The following is a 19,226-nucleotide window of genomic DNA, read 5'->3' on the forward strand; positions in this document are numbered from 1 at the left end:
CGTATTCCAGTGCAGGTCTTACAAACAAACAAAAAATAAATTCTGTAGTGTTTTTCTGTCTAGTATAACTTTAAATAACTCTGCATAATATTGTCAGGCGATTGTATGCTTTAACTATAATTTCTTCCACGTGCAAGATAAATTACTGGCAAATACTACTTTCAAAAGCTTGTGGGTCTGGACAGTGCTTTTTTAAATGAACGTTGCCAAATACAATTGATGGATGTAAGGGATGAAAGTTTTTCTAGATATTGGTAAGCGTTCGGTTTTGAAGAGTTTTTTGACCAATCCTTGATATTTGCAAGGTCACTATTAATTAAATTTGATGAATTAAAAATGTTTTCAGCAATCGCATAAATCGATGTATCATCCGCAAAAAGTTTTATTACACATTCTATATCTATTATCTGGTCATTTATATGAATAAGAAATAGTAGTGGGCCAAGAATGCTCCCCTGGGGAACACCAGCTTTAAAATATTGTCTTTCCACAAATTTTATTCAAAAATTAATTTTGTTGTTAAGACTAGTAGTCATAAAGTACAAAATTTGTTTTTAAATAAAATTTGTGGAAAGGCAATATTCTATGTCCGATTCTATGTCCGATTTCGCCCCATGCATTTATTACGTACAACACGTTGTTCGGGGAGGCCCTTATACCATACTTTATCACTAGCTTTGCTAATATCACAGAATACGACTCTAACCTCCTTTTCTTGTTCAACAGCTTTATAAAAGTCACTCATAATACCCAAGAACTGGTTGACCGTCGAGTCATTAGGACTGAAACCACGCAGATAGCATTAAAGTTTAAGTATCATTTGTAGGGATGAAGTTACATAGATATCGGTCTGTAGTTGCTAACAACATTCTTTGAGCCGTTTCTATACACAGGGGTTACATTCGAAATTTCGTTTTGCTTTCTTATTTTAGTTTCTTATTTTCAAGAATTCTTAAGGAATAAATATGTTGAAATAAAATTTAGTAAACTGTTTATCTCCGTAATCCACCGAGTTTGTAAAACATTTCAATTAATGCATAACTAATAAAGTAAATAAATTAATAAGGATCCTATTTACGCAAGAAAATGTTTGTATATATAGTAAACGATCCTTACATGTGTAATTTATTTCTTTTAATTAATTACATATCACGGACAATGAAGATTAATGACACAAAAACTAAGTTCACTGGTGATTGCTCCATTGTCCACCTTAAATTAAACAATTACCAAAATTTTCCGTAGGCAATAAATTCTGGATTTTAAATTGTTTACTAGCGTTCAACATTCACATTCTACAGTGAATTTAAGAATTGGCCACACAAAGCATTATTACGTAAGTGATAGACATTGTATCTCTTTTTAAAGTTATCTAAGAATATGGTAAGAAAGGGATGTACTTCCCTTGATTTTGTTTTTTCATTTAATTGGCATGAACTTGTTGCATACATGTACATATTAAAACCTCATGCAAACATGTAGATACAAAACAGAATTTCTTTGTAAAAATAAAATGATTGTGTTAAGATTGAACATCCAATACCCCCCACAAAATGGTAAACATCTATTATTCTGTTGTTTGAAAAGTCACCAAAAAGACAAATCCCTCTCAATTTGGGCACCGTTTTTGTCAGGTCGTATAAAGAAAATAGAATTCCATTGCCTCAATGTAAAAATAAATTAATGAATAAAAATATTAAATCTAAGAAATAAAAATAAATGTTCTGAAGTTTTTCTTCGGCTTTTGAAATTATACAGTTAGATTTATAATTGTTAAAGTTTTATCAATATATGCAAACTTATTTGATGGCATTCTCTCTCTCTCACTCTCTGGATATTCGACATATTGGTAATTTGCAGTTATACCTATATGTACTCGAAAATTTTTATTTAGATTTGATCCAATTGTTGAAAAACAAATTGAAAAAGATTTGCAGCATAGTTCTCTTTCAGCTTTGTTACCCAAATATTGCTGGTACACTTTAAAAATTAAAAAAAAAAGAAGAAAACAAGCAACAATGAGTTTCAACCAGACACAAACGGAACTCTATCTATACATGTACCTCTATTGTTATTGAAAAAATGTGGTGGAAAAAAAAAACATACCCGCCAGAATCAAGAAAAAATTCACTGTATAATCCACTTTGAACGAATGAAACCAAATAAATTATTAGAAAAGACACGGATATAAATCCTGAGCGATACATCTCTCACTTTTTCGAAGCTGTCTTTCGGCTACATTGTGCGGTAGAATGTGTTAAATGCCGAGTGACCAATATCGCTTTTCTGGGACTATATTTTTTTACGGGTAGGTAAACAAAGACTACTCTGTGGCGATGCCGACCTTTTAAACGGATTCATTGTCCGTAGAGAAAAAAAGCTGTTTTCACCTTAAAATTTTTGTTACACCATGGGATATTTAATTGTGGCATTTCCGTTTCTCACATATTTAGTAATTATGTATACCTGATATCCTGACGGAAAAACTGAGGACAGGTACAGCTATATTCGTGGGAATTACGCGCTTGAGAATAATAACAGAACTTTTACGAATGATTAAGGACAGATGATACAAAAAAAAAAAAAAAAAAAAAAAAAAATGGATGTCTGGATTGGTATATATTTTTGGACCTTTTTTGGTTGTAAATGATGCGAATAATAAATTTCTAAAATATTAAGAAATTGTAAACTTTCTATGATGTTACAAAAATTCTACCTTTCTGCAACCATCCTTATTAATCTATACAACTTTTTGTCACTATAAATCCAATTATTGTGAAATTTTGAGTGAAAAATGTAAATCCATTCGATTAAGTTATTCATTTTACTCCTCTGAACATGACTTAAGTTGTTATTTTTAAGATTTTTGACAAAAGTTTGTTTGCATCATATATCCTTAAACTGTTGTCGGATATGTAAAATTGTTTATATATATATATATATATATATATATATATATATATATATATATATATATATATATATATATATATATATATATATATATATATATATATATATATATTACATTTTCTTTCTCTCTTTTTTTTTAAATTCTGAAAGTAAGTGTTTTCCTTGTCATTTGATGCAGAAATTGATGATGCTATTAATTCATCATTATTATGTTTTAATATGTAAAATATATTCAAGTGAAAAAAAGTCAATTGATGATTATTCACAAAATTACCATGCTGATAATGTGCAACACCCCCCCCCCCCCCCCCCCCCCCACCACCACCACCACCGAAAAATGGTTAACGGTGGATTTTTATTTTAAACTTAGCTAGATCCGCACAAAGCATATAAACATGGATCTTATTTGATTTTCTATATATAAGAAATATTATCCAATGAGTCATGCACAGGGGAAATTGCTAAACATGTGATAAATACTAATAGTTTATTTTAATTAATGTACATATTCTAAATTATATTTAATTTAATTTAAAAATATTTACCTCAGGGTGTATGGAATAAAACCCAGAGTGAATCCCCGTGCACCCGTGATTGAACCTGGATAGCTAATAATAATTACTTAATTTTGTGATCTGAACTATGAAAAAACAAACAAACAAACAAAAACAAGACACACCCTCCAAAAAAACCATAAAAGACCCGTAAGATTATTTTTTTGTGTGTTTCTGCAGAAAATGAGATAAAAAAGAGGGATACCACCAATGAATTTTTTTGTACGGAAAATTCATTTACTGGAGGAAATAAATATACTTTTCTACTAAACAAGTACACGAATGTAAAAGTTCTAAATCCAATGATAATAATAGGTGATTTATAGGTTAATGCCGGAGAGTTTTAATGTTGTTACTACTTGATTTGAACCTCTGTTACTGACATTATGGATTAGAAGATCAATTACATTTATTCAAACAGGGTTTTCGATTAAGGAATGAACAGAGGACAATACTACCGAATTAATGCATAAAGTGATTCCATACAGAAAATATTTCCAACTAAACTAATAATTTACTGAAATGTATTTTGATATAGGGGTAAGAAAAATAAACTCTTAAACAATTTGCTTTAACCGTAAGGAAATAATTGTGTATATAGATTGTGCTTCCATTGTTAACGGGGGATTAACAGCATGCGGATGACATATACTTTGATGTAGAATTGAGTCCAAAAATAACACGCGCCGATTCATAAATAAATACAATATATTGGGCAGGTTTAACAAATATGCTTAATCTCCTCCACTTACAATGTAATTAAAAAAAAGGGGAGAAGAACTTTTAATTTTGGGTCATACCGCCATTAAACACAATGCTCTGCTGGACATAAACTGGAGCATTGTATCATTTCGATAAATTGTTATTCAATTCTTCATTTTCCTTGAGCCCTATGGTACATCAGATAATAAGACATGTACATGTACAAAATGAACAATAATGCATGATAATTATGGTAGAATTGGTGCATTACCCCCCCCCCCCCCCACACACACACACACACAGAGAATACCGTATAAGCAGTCTTTTTTTTAGCGAGGGTTTAATTTTGGCATTATTAGCGAGGGTGCTGAGCTCGCTAAAATTGAAAATCGCAAAAAATTAATTGAGTTTCATTTGTAAAAGCTTCTTTGGTGAGTATTTTAAAATCGCTAAAATTACTTCTTGCTAAGAACAAATATCAATTTCTAAGGAAAAATCGCTAAATTTGCGTCTTGCTAACATTTCCACTTATACGGTTTATGCTACAAACTGTAACATGTAAGATGTAAACAGTTCTAATCTTCGTTGCGAGAACAAAATAAAAATCTTTCCAATTTACAAATTTTATTTCTTGACAATCTGAACACTACTTAAGACACTTGTTTTTTTAAGTTAACATAATATTGTTTGATGTATTGTTTTCTGAAATCATGATATACCGGACATTTTAAGATAAAATGAAATTCATCTTCTACATTGTTCAAATCGCATAATTAAACATATTATGTTTCTTAAACATATCTACTGTCTTCCACGTGGCCATTGCCCTGTGGGTGGTAGCTAGGGTGTTGTATGTTGATGAATTCCACAAAGCCTCTGTAACTCAAAGAAAAATCTGTCCACGAATTCGCGCCCCTGATCCTGAGGTTGTCTAGTAGGCATTCTAAATCCTAACAGCTGAACACAGTGCTGCTTTGCGCTGAAGAAGAATTTTGTCTTTTATACAACAACACTCCTGAAAGACATAACGCTCAATCTCTAAACCCATATGAGGCCGGTAGAATTGGTCCCTTGTACAACTCAATACCCTCTCTACTCCTAGATGTCACAAGTCATCATGTAGATGTTTAAAGAAATCTGAAGATAACGAACAGTAATCAAGGCCAAAAGGCCATTCGAATAATACAAAATTGGAGCAGAGCAAATGGACCTCTAAAATCATCAGAGGTGGGATCAGGTGCCATGAGGAGTAAGCATCCCACGTCGACCGGTCACAACCACCGCGTGTTCCTTGCAGGATCGGGCAAACGAAGAAATTCGTAAACAATTCAGTGAGAAAATACTGGCCTAACAGTGTGTATGATTGATTGATTAATTGTATGTTGTTTATAACGTCCCATTCGAGAATTTTTCACTCCTATAGAGGCGTGCCAATATTCTGGTGAAGGGCTTCAAATTTAGACCTATACTCGGCACTCAGGGCCATTGAGCAGTGAGGGTTCTATATCGTGCCAACGCCTACTGTGACTTCGGTTTTTAAGGTCTTATCCGAAAGACCCGTGACTTTCACTTCCAGTGCCGGGCGCTTGGCGAAGAAACAGTCACTACCTATGTTTAGGTCTTAGGTCTGACGCGCCGCGGCGAACGAGAATCAAACCCAGGCCTCCCGATCACGAAGCGAACGCCCTACCACTAGACTACAGTGACCGGTACAATGCGTATGAAAAATTCAGTCAACATTCGATTTAATGATAGAATCTTGTAACAATGCCATTGTATCAACCCTGGAATTTGCGAAATGTTGACATTAAATGGAACTGTTGATATCCTTGTATCATCAACTTATTTATCAATAACTTGCCTGGTTTTAGAAATCTTAGAAAGTGTTTGAAATTGTCCGATTGGCACTAATTGTGCTTCTTTATTATATATTCGAATTATTTTTATATTCCTAAGAAACAGAAACAAAAACTTCTACATGAGAAGGAAAAACACTTGCTATGGCCTTCAGCTCGACATTTAGTTATATCTACGACGTTTTATCAATGAACACTAGTTACTTCCATTCATATTTCGTTCCGTTTCTATATATCCCAGTGAACTTGAAATAAAAGACACCACAGAGTCTGCCACATCTGTTTCCCATTTGCATGTTTTACTGACTATAGACGATAAGGGTCAACTAACAACTAAACTGTATGACAAACGAGATGATTTCAGCTTTTCCATCGTCAATTTTCCTTATTTATGTAGTAATGTTCCGCTATCACCTGCATATTTACATCTCCCAACTTATTCGATACTCAAGATCATGCTCCGAGTACAATCAATTTTTAAACCGAGGCAGACTATTGACAGATAAGTTGATGCTACAGGGATTTCAACAACAGTGAACCTCGTTTAAAGTCAGCATTTCGTAAATTCTATGGTTGTTATATTGACCTTGCTAGCAAATATAACCTATCATTGGGTCGTATTCTGTCTGACGTGTTTAATACCAATTGTTAGGACTTTGTTTTTATACTAAATTTGACTACGGAATGTTCCTTCAATCTGATCAATAGATAGGGCTCACAGCGGGCGTGACCGGTCAACAGGGGATGCTTACTCCTCATAGGTACCTAAATCCACCTCGTGTTTTATGCCCTGTTCAGAGATGTGTATTGTATGTAGATTTTTTTAGATCGATCACTGTTCGTTATCTTCACCTTTTTCATTCGTACGTAGAGATGCTCTTGCGTATTGAATCAGCTGGGAGGCATATACTCCATATGCAGGTGATAATGGTATATTGCTACATAAATGAAAGAAGTTAACGATAGAAAAGTTGAAGTCTAATTTTCTAAAACATTTTGGAAGCACTAATTGTTGAATTTGTCCCTCTTGTGGGGTTGAAATCTGTCTTCTGGGTAATCCATTGCTTATTTCAATATAAGCCATTCGTATAATACACTTAGATGCTGAGCTCCATACTTTGGTTACTTCCTTTGAAGGTCTTACCCCCTTTTTGTACGAAAGGAATCATAGGCCCTTCTTCTGATCTTTGTTAAGGTAGAATTGTTAGAAGAAGGAAAGGTTCTTCCCTGAAGTAGCTCTTTTTCTTAAACTGGTGCACAAATGCTGTTACAGACAGTCTCACCGAACCTTACTGCTATCACAATGGTTTCAGGAGGATAACTTTCTGTAATCTGGCATATGTCGAGTGGCATGCGACTGAATTCATCTGATTCACTTTACATCGGGCTTGTATTGGATATGGAATCGGAAATCCACCAACATGGAAACTCACCTTAATCATGTAGCGTCTAGTAGCTTTGGGGCGGTGAAAATATATTGCATTTGGTTATAGATAATACTGTACACTTCAAAATGAGTAGCATAGTATAGGTAGTTTATCAATCGCTCTGTCACTGGCCATTTGAGTGCTAGGAATTCTAATTTTCCCGAGTGAAGATGGTAGTTTTGTTAAGCAGGTGTCAGTGTTCTAGACGCATTAGCAACTACAACCAACTTGTCATTATCCTGCTTCTGATAAAGAATAGCCCCCAAACCCATTTGTGATGCATCAATGTGGAGAGTATATGCTTTGTTAAAGCAATCGCTGGTGGATGAAGTAAAACATCAATGAGATCCTCCAAGATACGCTGATGCTCAGCCGTCCATGTAATCCGCAATAATGAACCTTCTGTCCTGATTTCCAGGACTTAGTTTTCTTCTACTTCTTTACCGATAAGGTGCGTTATTTTCATCTTTCAGCATGTCGTAGATGGGTTTTGCTGTAAGGGAGAAATTTGGGATATTACTCCTGTAATATCCGATAAAACCTATTACATTCCGCGCATCTCCAGCTATTTGAAATCTCTGATCCTTTAATTTCAAATTTTCAACACAGCCTCCTTGTCGTTTGGGTCTATATGACCCTATGTGGTGACTAGGTGACCCAATCAAAGGAGCTGTTTTTGAATGATGTGACATTTACTAAGTTTCACTTTCAATCCCTTCTCTTTCATACGATGCAACATACACTTTTCGTCATTCAAGTGAGATTCAATAGAGTTATTGTACACTAGAATATCTTCTAAATAGGGAGGCAACACTTATCTCTGAGGCCTTCAAGAGCTTCGTAAATGTACGCTTGGAATATTCCAAGAGCACTGTGAGTCAAAATGGAATGCGATTCTACTCATAGTATCCCCATAGAGTTACAAACGAAGTGTAATTCCTGCATTTCTCTTTCACAAAGCTTTGATGGTATGCTTTACTAAACCCAGCGACTTCCTCTCAAAAGAATCAAGTGCATCCTAAACTCGTGGAATTGGATGTTGGTTTTGGACAATTTTAGCATTTAACTTTCTATAATCAACACATAAACGGAGTGATCCATCTTTCTTCCTCACACAAACGATTGGACTAGAGTATGGAGAAGTTGATCCTCCCTCAATAACTCCTTGATTTTGACTTTGATTTTCTGATCTGGGGAAAGGAAAGTTTGAAAGATGAAGGGATGGATCCCACTTTTCACTGGTTTTAGTACTTACTGTCTGAACACCATTTGATCCTGTAGTTTCAAAGTTAATTGATGAACAAATCTTTTCAAGATGTCCTAAGGATGTACCTTTTAGATGGATTATACAGTGGATGGATTATACAATAAAAGCTTGACATATCTAGTGCGATTTGGCTTCACATTAATGAGCATTTCCTGTGATGCAATTCCATAGGGATCCAAGTCCTGAGATGGATTGCACAGAGCCTTAGTGCTATGCGGAATTTGTCTGCTCCTGAATGGTACTTTGACGACTACCGATGACTGCCTAGGTACAAAGATATTCCTGCGTCCTACTTTGACCATTCCAAGTGTTCCATCTCCTGTGTCCCTCAGTTCTCGTTAAAGGCCTTTGGCCTGAATCTCATCAGCAGCCGGTAGAGCATATTTTAATAAGTCAATTGTATAATTACTATATACAGTTTGTAATAGGTTTTGTATATTATATTACCCAAGAATTGCATAGTTCATTCCTATCAGATACATTGGTTATCAGAAAAGCCACCTGAATTGCACTGCCCTGTTCTAACAATTCAATGTAAATGTAATAAGACCTTCTATAGGTATATCTGAGCCACAGGCAGATACTAATGAACATTTCTCTGACTGTGAGAATTCTTCAACACCCTTTACACTTGCATATAATTCTGGACAATGATTCATGACCCATGATTTATTTAGAACTGAAACTTGGGTCTCTGTAGCTGCAATAATGTAGCCCTCTCCGATTTTTTTTAATATGATATTTTCAGGTGAGGGCTACAATTCCACTGCATCTCCGTAATGGTGCAAATATATTTTTTAGATACGGGCGAATGCAGGCAAAATAAATTGTTTTTGCATTCAACTTACTTCCAATAGGACGGAATTTTTATTCACTATCAACATCATAGCCCTTTATACGCGAAAACCAATTAAAATAAATCTGCGTGTTTACAAGTCGTTCTCTTCAGCAGCCATGACAGTTCTCGCGTGATGTACTGAGACTTGCGCTTGAAATTTAGAATCACTTGATAAAGTAAATGTCGGTGTTGATAAATGTTTCTGTTGTATGATATCACTAAACATCGATACATAAAAGCATTCCATGGGATATTTTTTTCATTAACAGTGATATTTATGCTTAAAATAAGGGAAATCCTATACGATCCGCTCCCCTAGATCCCGAATTCTCATTGGTTGTCCCAAAATAAAATCGATCAAGGTCAGTAAACATGGCGGATAAATGTAAGTTGTGATGTTGACATACACGAAAAATAACCGATATACCGATCGTTCTGTATATTTTTGGATCAATTCATGTCTTACATAACTACATTTTATGAGTTCAGGTAAGATATGTCAATAAAATAGCCACTTACTGATAATTTGAGCCGAAATGTTTGAAACACTCCCGCACTTGCACCCTTACGGAGATCCTAAGGAGTTGTAGCCCCCCCCCCCCCAAAAAAAAAAAAAAATCGGAGAGGGCTACATTATTGCAGCTAGGGTCTCTGTATCCCATGAAACTTTCACAGATTTCTCATTCAATAATACACCAACATTACAGGGCTTCCTGACTCTCTTTACAATGTTGGGCCCAATGTCATATACACCACCTATGATTTCATTTACAGAAAATTTGTTAGGTTGACATTCATTAAAAAAAATTTCGAGCTCATATATTTGACAGCATTACAATTTTTTTTATGTGCAAGCCAATGAACCTTTTCACAAATTACACTACAATATGTTGCTACATGACAATTTGTGCAAACTTTGATTGTGTCACTGGACAATTGACAATGCCGTGCAAAACAACTTTTTGGACAGTTCATTAGCTGGCCCGCCAAGAGGACCTTCTAAGACGACCCGCTGCGGTTTACCGACGGGTGAGGTTTTTTGTTTGGGCACTGTTGTCGACGATGACCAGATCCGCCACATATCCAGCACTGGTCGCAACGTTTGCAAATGGACAGTCAGTCGGAACATCCAAGTCTGCTCCTTGAATTGTTGGTTAAGTCCTCGTATTACTTTGGGAATGCCCCAAGAATTCCTTCCATTTGATCATCTCCAGCCTGAGAGATTTAATTTTACTCACAGGGTAATTTTTCATTGCCTCCTTCATTGAGTCGATCTGCAAGAAAATAGAGCTACATGTAATTTGAGACACAGGCTGTTTAGACCGCAGTTTGTTCTGCCTTTCACTCTCTTGGATAATAATTTGATAATAATAAGCATTGAATCTGATATTGTCACATTATAAACATGTTTCCTCATCTCATTACAAAGTGTTATATTTCCTAACCCAGTGTACATTGTCTTTCTGAAGAGACCGGCAACCAGTTCTGGCTTTGATAACATCATCAATGCTGCCATCTTCCGAATACCCTTTTTGTTCAGTTTCAATTTGTCGAATTGGGCTTGTGTACGCTATTCCTGCCTTACAATCGATCTGCCCACTGATTTTTGAAGTCCTTATGTAGGTTTTCAGCTGTGGGATTATCTTTTTTGTCATCCAGTTTCTTTTCTAGTTTCTCTTCAGCTATCTCAGGAGACTTAATGCATCAGCTAAGGTATATTTTACAGAAAGCAATGTTGTTCCCGCTTGTCCGCCCTCCATTTCCTTCATTAAGAACTATCTGATTGCATAGCCACCACTAGTTGACCGTTGGAAGTATCCAACGAATCCTGGAATTCCTAAAGAATTTCTTTCAATACGTCCAGTGGTTTCATCATCAGCTTTGATCTCATCTCGAACAACATCTCCTTTGCCAGGATCATGTCCCGGACAACCCCTTAAATGTTACCCTGGCCTGATATTATACAGAAAATTTGAGAAAATATTAGCGTCAAATCTGTGTCTAAGCCCCTTTAAACGTAACCACGATCTTTGAGCTGGTCTGCCATTTTCAGAATTTAGCAAATTAAATGTTATATTTTTGCGTGTCCTCACAATATCCACCAGAGAATTCTTTTAATTTCATATTGACAGCGCTGTAATATACCATATACAAATTTGAATTTCCAGAGAGAGAGAGAGAGAGAGAGAGAGAGAGAGAGAGAGGCTGATGCCGATCGGTATCCCCGTCTCCTATTAATATTTATTATGTGACCTAAAAACCACTCCAGGTACATGACAAATTCCGGACGGCGACACTAATGTATCGTTGCTTAAAATTTGATTCATGGCACCGAGGCATTGCTTTTGCACAAATATTTTGGATTCACTTCATTTACAGCTTGGTAGAGGGTTCGCAAAAAGAGGCAAAATAGGGTGTTAAGTCCACTCATTCTTTTAATCGTTCGTCACAATACTTTTTCTGCACTAGTTACATTAACATTAACTTAACACATTCCAATTAAAAGTAAGACTTGCTTATTTTTAAGTTGCTGAAATCGTAACCGATCAAGAATGAAGAGAAACTTATAAATCTGACAAACTTACAAAATAAAATATCATTTAATTAAAAATAATATTTCCACCTCGTAAAGAATCGAGGTTAACTGCAGGTAAATATGTAAGAATAAAAAGGATATGGTGGAATAAAGTTCAGGCAATTGTCATTTAAATACAGTCATGTAATATATATATATATATATATATATATATATATATATATATATATATATATATATATATATATATATATATATATATATATATATATATATATATATATATAGGCATCCATATTTACATTAAACCAGACTTTTAAGATTTCGTTGTAACTTACAAAGAAAGTGTTTAACGACCTCCTCCTGCATGTTAAGGAAAGGAAATATCTTACATGTTAGTATATTTATGTTCACACACATCCTGGTATTCGTTGGTTGTCTAGCGTTTGATGATTGATAAATAGCTGCATTTTCACTAGATATTCAACACAGCCCCACCCTAGCACCAGAAACCCTGACCCTGGGCCCAAGAATTTCGCAATTTTGGTAGACGGCTCAATGCTTATTACAATCATGCCAACAGTTTGACTGCTTGATGTCCAGGAGTAAAGACAGCATTAAGTTTAGTGGTTTTGGCCCCACCCCTCAGGCCCCAGGGGAAAGGAACCATGAAATTCGCAGTTTTTGTTCCCCTTCACCCATAGATGCTATATGCCAAAATTGGTTTAGACTGGTTGAGCAGTTTCAGAGAAGAAGCTGAAAATGTTCAAATGTTAACGCACGACGACAGACGAAAACAGATAGCAGTAGGTCATCTGAGTAAACTCAGGTGACCTAAAAAGCTTTTTGTCTTCGCCTGTTTATTTGGCAAACAAACTAAGTGAATGGTAATGATGAGCAAGGATGACCTTCCAAAACTGAAAATTTCTTGGCCCCAGGGTCAGGGATTCTGTTGTTAGGGTGGAGTTGTATTGATAATATGAAAATGTATTTATTCTTTGAAAATTTCCTTCTCCGCTCCCGGGTAGTTAGCAGATAAACTAAGTGCATGGTTATGATAAGCAAGGATGCTTCTACCAAAATTATGAAATTCGTTGCCTCTGGGTCAGGGGTGTTCCATATTAATTATATAGTGAAAATGCATAAATTCTTTGAAAATCTCTCTACCCCTGGTTATTAAGCAAATAAAGTATAAAGACGAATATAGACTCCCGTAGATAAATGACTGGAGCTTATTTTTCAACGTCGAAAAAATGTCTTCCGGTCATTATTCAAGGTCGAAAAATGACCTTTTTGCCTGTGGAAAAAGTGGCATCACCTTTAAAATCTGCATACCCTAAGTGAAGGAAATGACTCCCGTAGAATAGTGATCCCTTGTAGATTTTAACAGGAATATACTCATCTGTTTGGTTAAGAAATTAAGAATAATAAATCAAGAGGCTCGTGGGCCAGAATGCTCACGTGAGGTAAATTGAGGATACAACGATAATTTGTTGGTCTCATTAAATCTATGATATATTAACAACATTAATCGACTTCGATCTACACTGTCTGAAAATGCTTCCATATTGATTTGACAAATGTATCATAATGCTTTAAAGATTATTTTTAAAATTTTCCCTTACATATTCCAGAAAGAGAGAGAGAGAGAGAGAGAGAGAGAGAATAGTTTGTATAGTCTATCTCCCGGTTCATCAAGTTGCGTCTGAGTGCATGTTTTTTTAAAAAGGTTTTAACGGTGCACATACATTTTATTTCCGGACATATAGCAAACGTATCTTACAGTCTGAAAAAGAGGATATACGTGATGTTTTAGAGACCTGAAATTTTCATTAAAACCGAAAGAACAACCGTTGATTAACTATCCAGTGTAAAAAGAAGTTGAACTTCAATGAAACCCCGGGATCCGCAAAGGAATGGAGTCAATTACCCAATAGCCACTGTGAAGTATCTATCCTGCGATTTACATAACTGTGTGCTGAGAACACAATAGGTCTAATAGACAGAAACACCTGTAATGGTGTTATGTTATATTTTAATTGCGTGTTCTTTCAGTGTTCGTCAGAAAACGTAAGACAATTAAACGTTGAGACCCAAACCCTTACATCAATAACCTTTTAAACATTGTATCGTTGTTGGGATGCAGGCCCGTAGAACGCAGGGGGAGGGGGGGCAGGGGGCCTCCCACTTTTTTCTGAGGTATAGTAAAATTTCCTTTAGATGCTGGTTGCCCCCCCCCCCCCCTTTTTGATGTTGTAAGGTCAAGCACTGGCAAATTCCAGGATTTGGACAGTAAATTAGCTTTTTTTTTGCTTGTCAAATAATTCTGGAAAGCTGCCCCCCTTTTGTCAGTTTGCGTTTTTTTTAGCTTTGCAGAATTTTATGGAAGTGCCTCCCCCCTTTGAAACCGTTGCAACGGGCCTGGGATGGATGTCATTTTCCAACGGGGATCAATTTCTTATAGGTTGTACATGTAGAAAAGAGAGCCCTAGGGTTCTTTTTCTGCAAAAATTACATTTTTCTAAGACGGGGGAGTCATTTTTCGACTTTGAAAAATAACTCCCGGTTATTTTGGGGTCATTATTTGTCTTTATACAAAGTAAGTGCATGATTATGAAGGGCATGATTTAATAAGCATTGAGCTTATTGGGTTCTCTCAAAATTGTAAAAGGCATGGCCCCTGGATTAGGGGTTTTGGTGTTACAGCGGGGCTCTATTGATTATATAGCGAAAAGCAATAATTCTTTGAAAATCTTATGCTCTGCTCCTTGGAATCTAGGAGGCAAACAGTACAAAGTTTTAATGAGCAATGGATTTTATACCAGATTTGAAAAAAATCTGGACCACTAGGTCAAGTGTTCTTGCGTGGGCAGGGCTCTTCTAATTTGTACTGATTTGTTCTACTGAGAGAAGCTATTCTCCTTTGCTATTTACTTATGATAATTAATTATTGTAAATAATGTAATTGAAATATGCTGTTGTGATTGTCAAATTTTACACCTGGACTTTTGTTTATGGGAACTTGAGTCATATTTATTAAAACAAACTTGTATTATTATAAAATCCGGATTCTAATAAATAAGACATTGAAGGTTGACTGGGGACATAATTTTTATGAATGAACTGTCGCATAAAAATTAAAAAAAATGTCCCGATTACACTTTTTAACTTCCGTGATTTCCTTTCGTAGTGTGTACATTCGCCGTTACACGCACAATGAACCTCCGGTGAATACGACCTTAAACCCAGTGAATATGTTTAAGCATTGAATTATTAATTTTTTTTAATAGATGTAGTCACATAATAAAGTTGATTTGTTGCACACAAGTTGCAGTTATGAGACTATATCTTTCAACAAATAATAACCAATGCTTATATTTACATTGTTAAAATACTTTTCAAGAAAAATGTTTTACCATACACGTGAGACACCCACTATTGTTTAAAATATACAGTTTACATGTACGTGAGAATTAAAAAAAATGCCGGGAACAAATTTTCCTTATTTAGAGAAATAGTGCATATAAGGAACGTTACATAATAAAGATACTTCCTTAAGAGAAACCAACAGATTCATATATGTACGCTTAATTTCAAGGTTATACGTTTGTTTTTTTATTTGAATCATTTATATTGATACATTATAGTGCATTTCCATCTTTAAATATTTTAGAGATTTCCAGATTTATATTTTTCAGAATGTGAACACAGCAACATGCTCACAATGTACTTGTTTATCGTCCTTGTCCTAACAAAAGGTAAGAACTGAATTTATATTTAAACCGTCAGTTTTGGTTGGGACATTTGAAAAGCTTAATAATTTTTCTAGGAGAATATTTTTAAAGAAATCAAATACAGACCATACACTTATTCATTTAGAAAAGAAGTATTTTTAGTTCATCTGTATATATTTTGAACGTAGTATGTACATGGTTAAAGAGGAACGTTATTGTCGTCCCATTGGGGGGGAGGGGGGGGGGCTTGAACATTAATAATAATCTTCAAAATGATCTTTAATCCCAAACCTCTGGCCGGCAACAAACATTTGCATAATTAAAATAAGCAATGACACTATGTGCAATAGGAAAATTCCTAACCTGTTGTTTTCAAATTAATGGCAGAAGGTTGTGTAAAGTCGTTCGATATTAAAATTGCATTTCATTTTTAAAAATTCTTCCATAATAATAAGGAGCGATGTGCCCTTTTATTCATTGTGATCCATGGGTCCGGGATTCGAGCTTAAAGATCCACATGAGTCATATATTGAATAAAGCTTTCGTTGACCCGAAGGTTTTTTTTTTCATTTCGATCCATGGGTCTGAGATCCACGAGTCAAATACTGAATATAGCTTTCGTTGTCCGAGGTTTTTTTTTCCATTTTAGTATGCATCTAATAAAAACAGTCTTAGAGTTCTACATTGTTCTTAGCATGTTTTCGCATCGTGAACATTCATTTTTATTACCCACGATAAGAAAGCAAATCTGTAGAATGACGGTGTTTTGAGTCACTTAATCGAAGCAGATAATATGTCAAAATATTTTTTGACATGTATTAGGTCAAAACAATTAAAAAGCTATCAAATAAGAAGATTCACCGAGTCCAAGTGGTGTGGTGAACATTCTTCTTCGAGGATAGAAAAATAAATGTGTTAATCCCAAAAGACTAATGGATAGTATATATTTTACTAATTACTCTGAAACGAAATTTAGATAAAAGATTGATGAATTCCTTATAACTCTATATCTGTCTCAAAGACAATCAAAATATGAAGACAATTTACCGATGGGAATTCATTAACATGTTAATGTGTATGAGGCGCCGTTTTAATATTTTTAAGGTATTTTCTGATATCAAAAAATTATTTTTTGATATCAGAAATTCGAATTTTTGATATCAAAAAATCATTTTTTGATATCAGAAAATACATTTTTTGATATCAAAAAATAAGCGAGATTTTTTTATATCAAAAATTCAAATTTCTGATATCAGGAAATCACTTTTTGATATCAAAAATTCAAATTTCTGATATCAAAAAATCATTTTGTGATATCAGAAATTCAACTGGATTTTTTGATATCACAAAATCAATTTTTTGATATCAGAAATTCAACAAACATTAGTGTTTGGGCTCATACAGATAATCTATTCTCCCCAAGATTGTTTTCACAGAAGTAGGGCTCCCCTTTGTTTGGGTTTTGTACTATTTTCTATGGAATTAGTGGAAAGGCGAACTACTTGTATATGTTACAAAATGAGGGTTACAAGTTTTGGTGTCTATGATGCAAAGAGAACTTACTTAATGCATAAAGTGTTAATTACTCTATTCATTTCTACTGTCATTTCCTACGAATCTCTTGTCATTACAACTCAAGGAGGCTTCAAGACTTATTTGGAATTCGGACATTTCAAACTTATCAGCATTGTAAATGCATGTATCAATTTATGTATATTCATTTATTTCTCTGCATTAATCTCTACAAAAAAATTATTTTAAAAAACACAAGGCTTTAGGTTAGACAATCAACTATAAAATGATAACACTAATCACAGTAAACAGAACATTCAATGTTGCAGAGGGATCGGTATTCAGGATAACACTAATACGAGTAAACTAACCATTGATACGGAATAAGGGAGCATTCATTAATGTTAGTTCTATTTATTTCACTCATATTTTCTGATATCAAAAAATCGATTTTTTGATATCAAAAATTCGAATGCATTTTTTGATATCAGAAATTAATTTTCTGATATCAAAAAATCGATTTTCTGATATCAGAAAATGATTTTTTGATATCAAGAATTCGATTTTCTGATATCAGAAAATCTACATTAATTTCTGATATCAAAAATTTGATTTCCTGATATCAGAAAATCATTTTTTGATATCAAAAAATCGAATTTTTGATATCAGAAAATCATTTTCTGATATCAAAAAATCAAATTCTTGATATCAAGAATTATTTTTTGATATCAAGAATTATTTTTTGATATCAAGAATTCGAATTATTGATATCAAGAATTATTTTTTTGATATCAAAAAATACCTCAAAAATATAGAAATGGCGCCTCATAAATGTGTTTATTTATCTCTTTAGGTATCAGCTCAATAACAGTGATAACAAAGCCAGAGATAAATGTTACACTCGGGTCAAATACACCAATTGTTCTGAATTGTACATACTCAAAACAAATTATTGTAAGAGCAATAATATGGAAAAAATTAGTTCATAGTGTTTACAAGTACTTGGCACTATTTGATCCTAGTAAGAGTGATGCGATTTTTGCCGGAGATGGGATTTACTTGAGGAATAGATCTACTCTTATCAATCCACAAAATGGTTCTACGAGTGCTGTTCTGATAATCAATGACGTCAAGTGTGAAGATAACGGGATGTACCAATGTTTTATAGAGTACAACGACGACGTACTGCAACAAGCTACAAGTGAAACAACAGTCTTTTTACAAGGTAATCAAATTTATCAGAGGCCGTATACCTGTTACAGTAAGAAACATAAAATGAAAAAAAAAAATCGTGTATTGCTAAGATGGCATACTTGTCATTGTTAAACTGGAAAAAAGAATTGAATAAAGTGGACAATCATAAAGATATTTAAGTCGTCAATCTTTGTCTGTTGGGCACATGCTATTATTCCAATATTTTATTGCTTTTAGAATGAATAGACAAATGATATATTATTATTATTATTATGTAGGTACAAGCGCAAAGTTGTTGCAATGAGTTACAAACACATGACATCATGTAACATTTGCACTCACATTTGATTAAATAGCAGAACAACAAATATATCCAAATAAGATATGCACTTGTTAGTAGTATTTTGTGTTTAACTATAAAACATTTCAAAAAATTGAACAACACATTAAGAAATAATATACTTAGGTAAAAGTTAAAGATAAAATACATTTAAAATCAAACTTGCAAAATCGTAATATGAGAGACAGAAAGAGAAGAGAAAACTTTCTGAGCAGAGGTTTAGATTTATCTTCACCCAATTTCTTTTTCTGTTTTCATTTTTCAAATCAATATCAAGCCATTTCTTTGAAATCCTCATATCCACATTGTTTTATAAAGATACATTTTTTGTACTCTGCTTTAAACTTGATGTA

At 34.2% G+C, this 19,226-nt stretch overlaps 1 protein-coding gene across 1 annotated transcript in view; it reads right to left on the minus strand.

Annotated features, from left to right (window-relative positions):
* LOC133189854 (uncharacterized) overlaps positions 1-11,212 on the minus strand; it is a 65,976-nt gene extending 54,764 nt beyond the window's left edge. The window contains exons 1-2 of the mRNA XM_061325247.1: positions 11,012-11,212; positions 10,729-10,831 (exon numbers count right to left, since the gene is read on the minus strand). Of these exons, the coding sequence (XP_061181231.1) occupies positions 10,729-10,831; positions 11,012-11,212 (304 nt within the window). The remainder of the gene's footprint in view (positions 1-10,728; positions 10,832-11,011) is intronic.
* Positions 11,213-19,226: the final 8,014 nt, after the last annotated feature.

This window comes from Saccostrea echinata, unplaced genomic scaffold, assembly GCF_033153115.1.
Source record: "Saccostrea echinata isolate AGI-Se365-2 ecotype Australia unplaced genomic scaffold, CSIRO_AGI_Sech_v1 ptg000020l, whole genome shotgun sequence".
In the NCBI taxonomy this organism is placed as follows: Eukaryota; Metazoa; Mollusca; class Bivalvia; order Ostreida; family Ostreidae; genus Saccostrea; species Saccostrea echinata.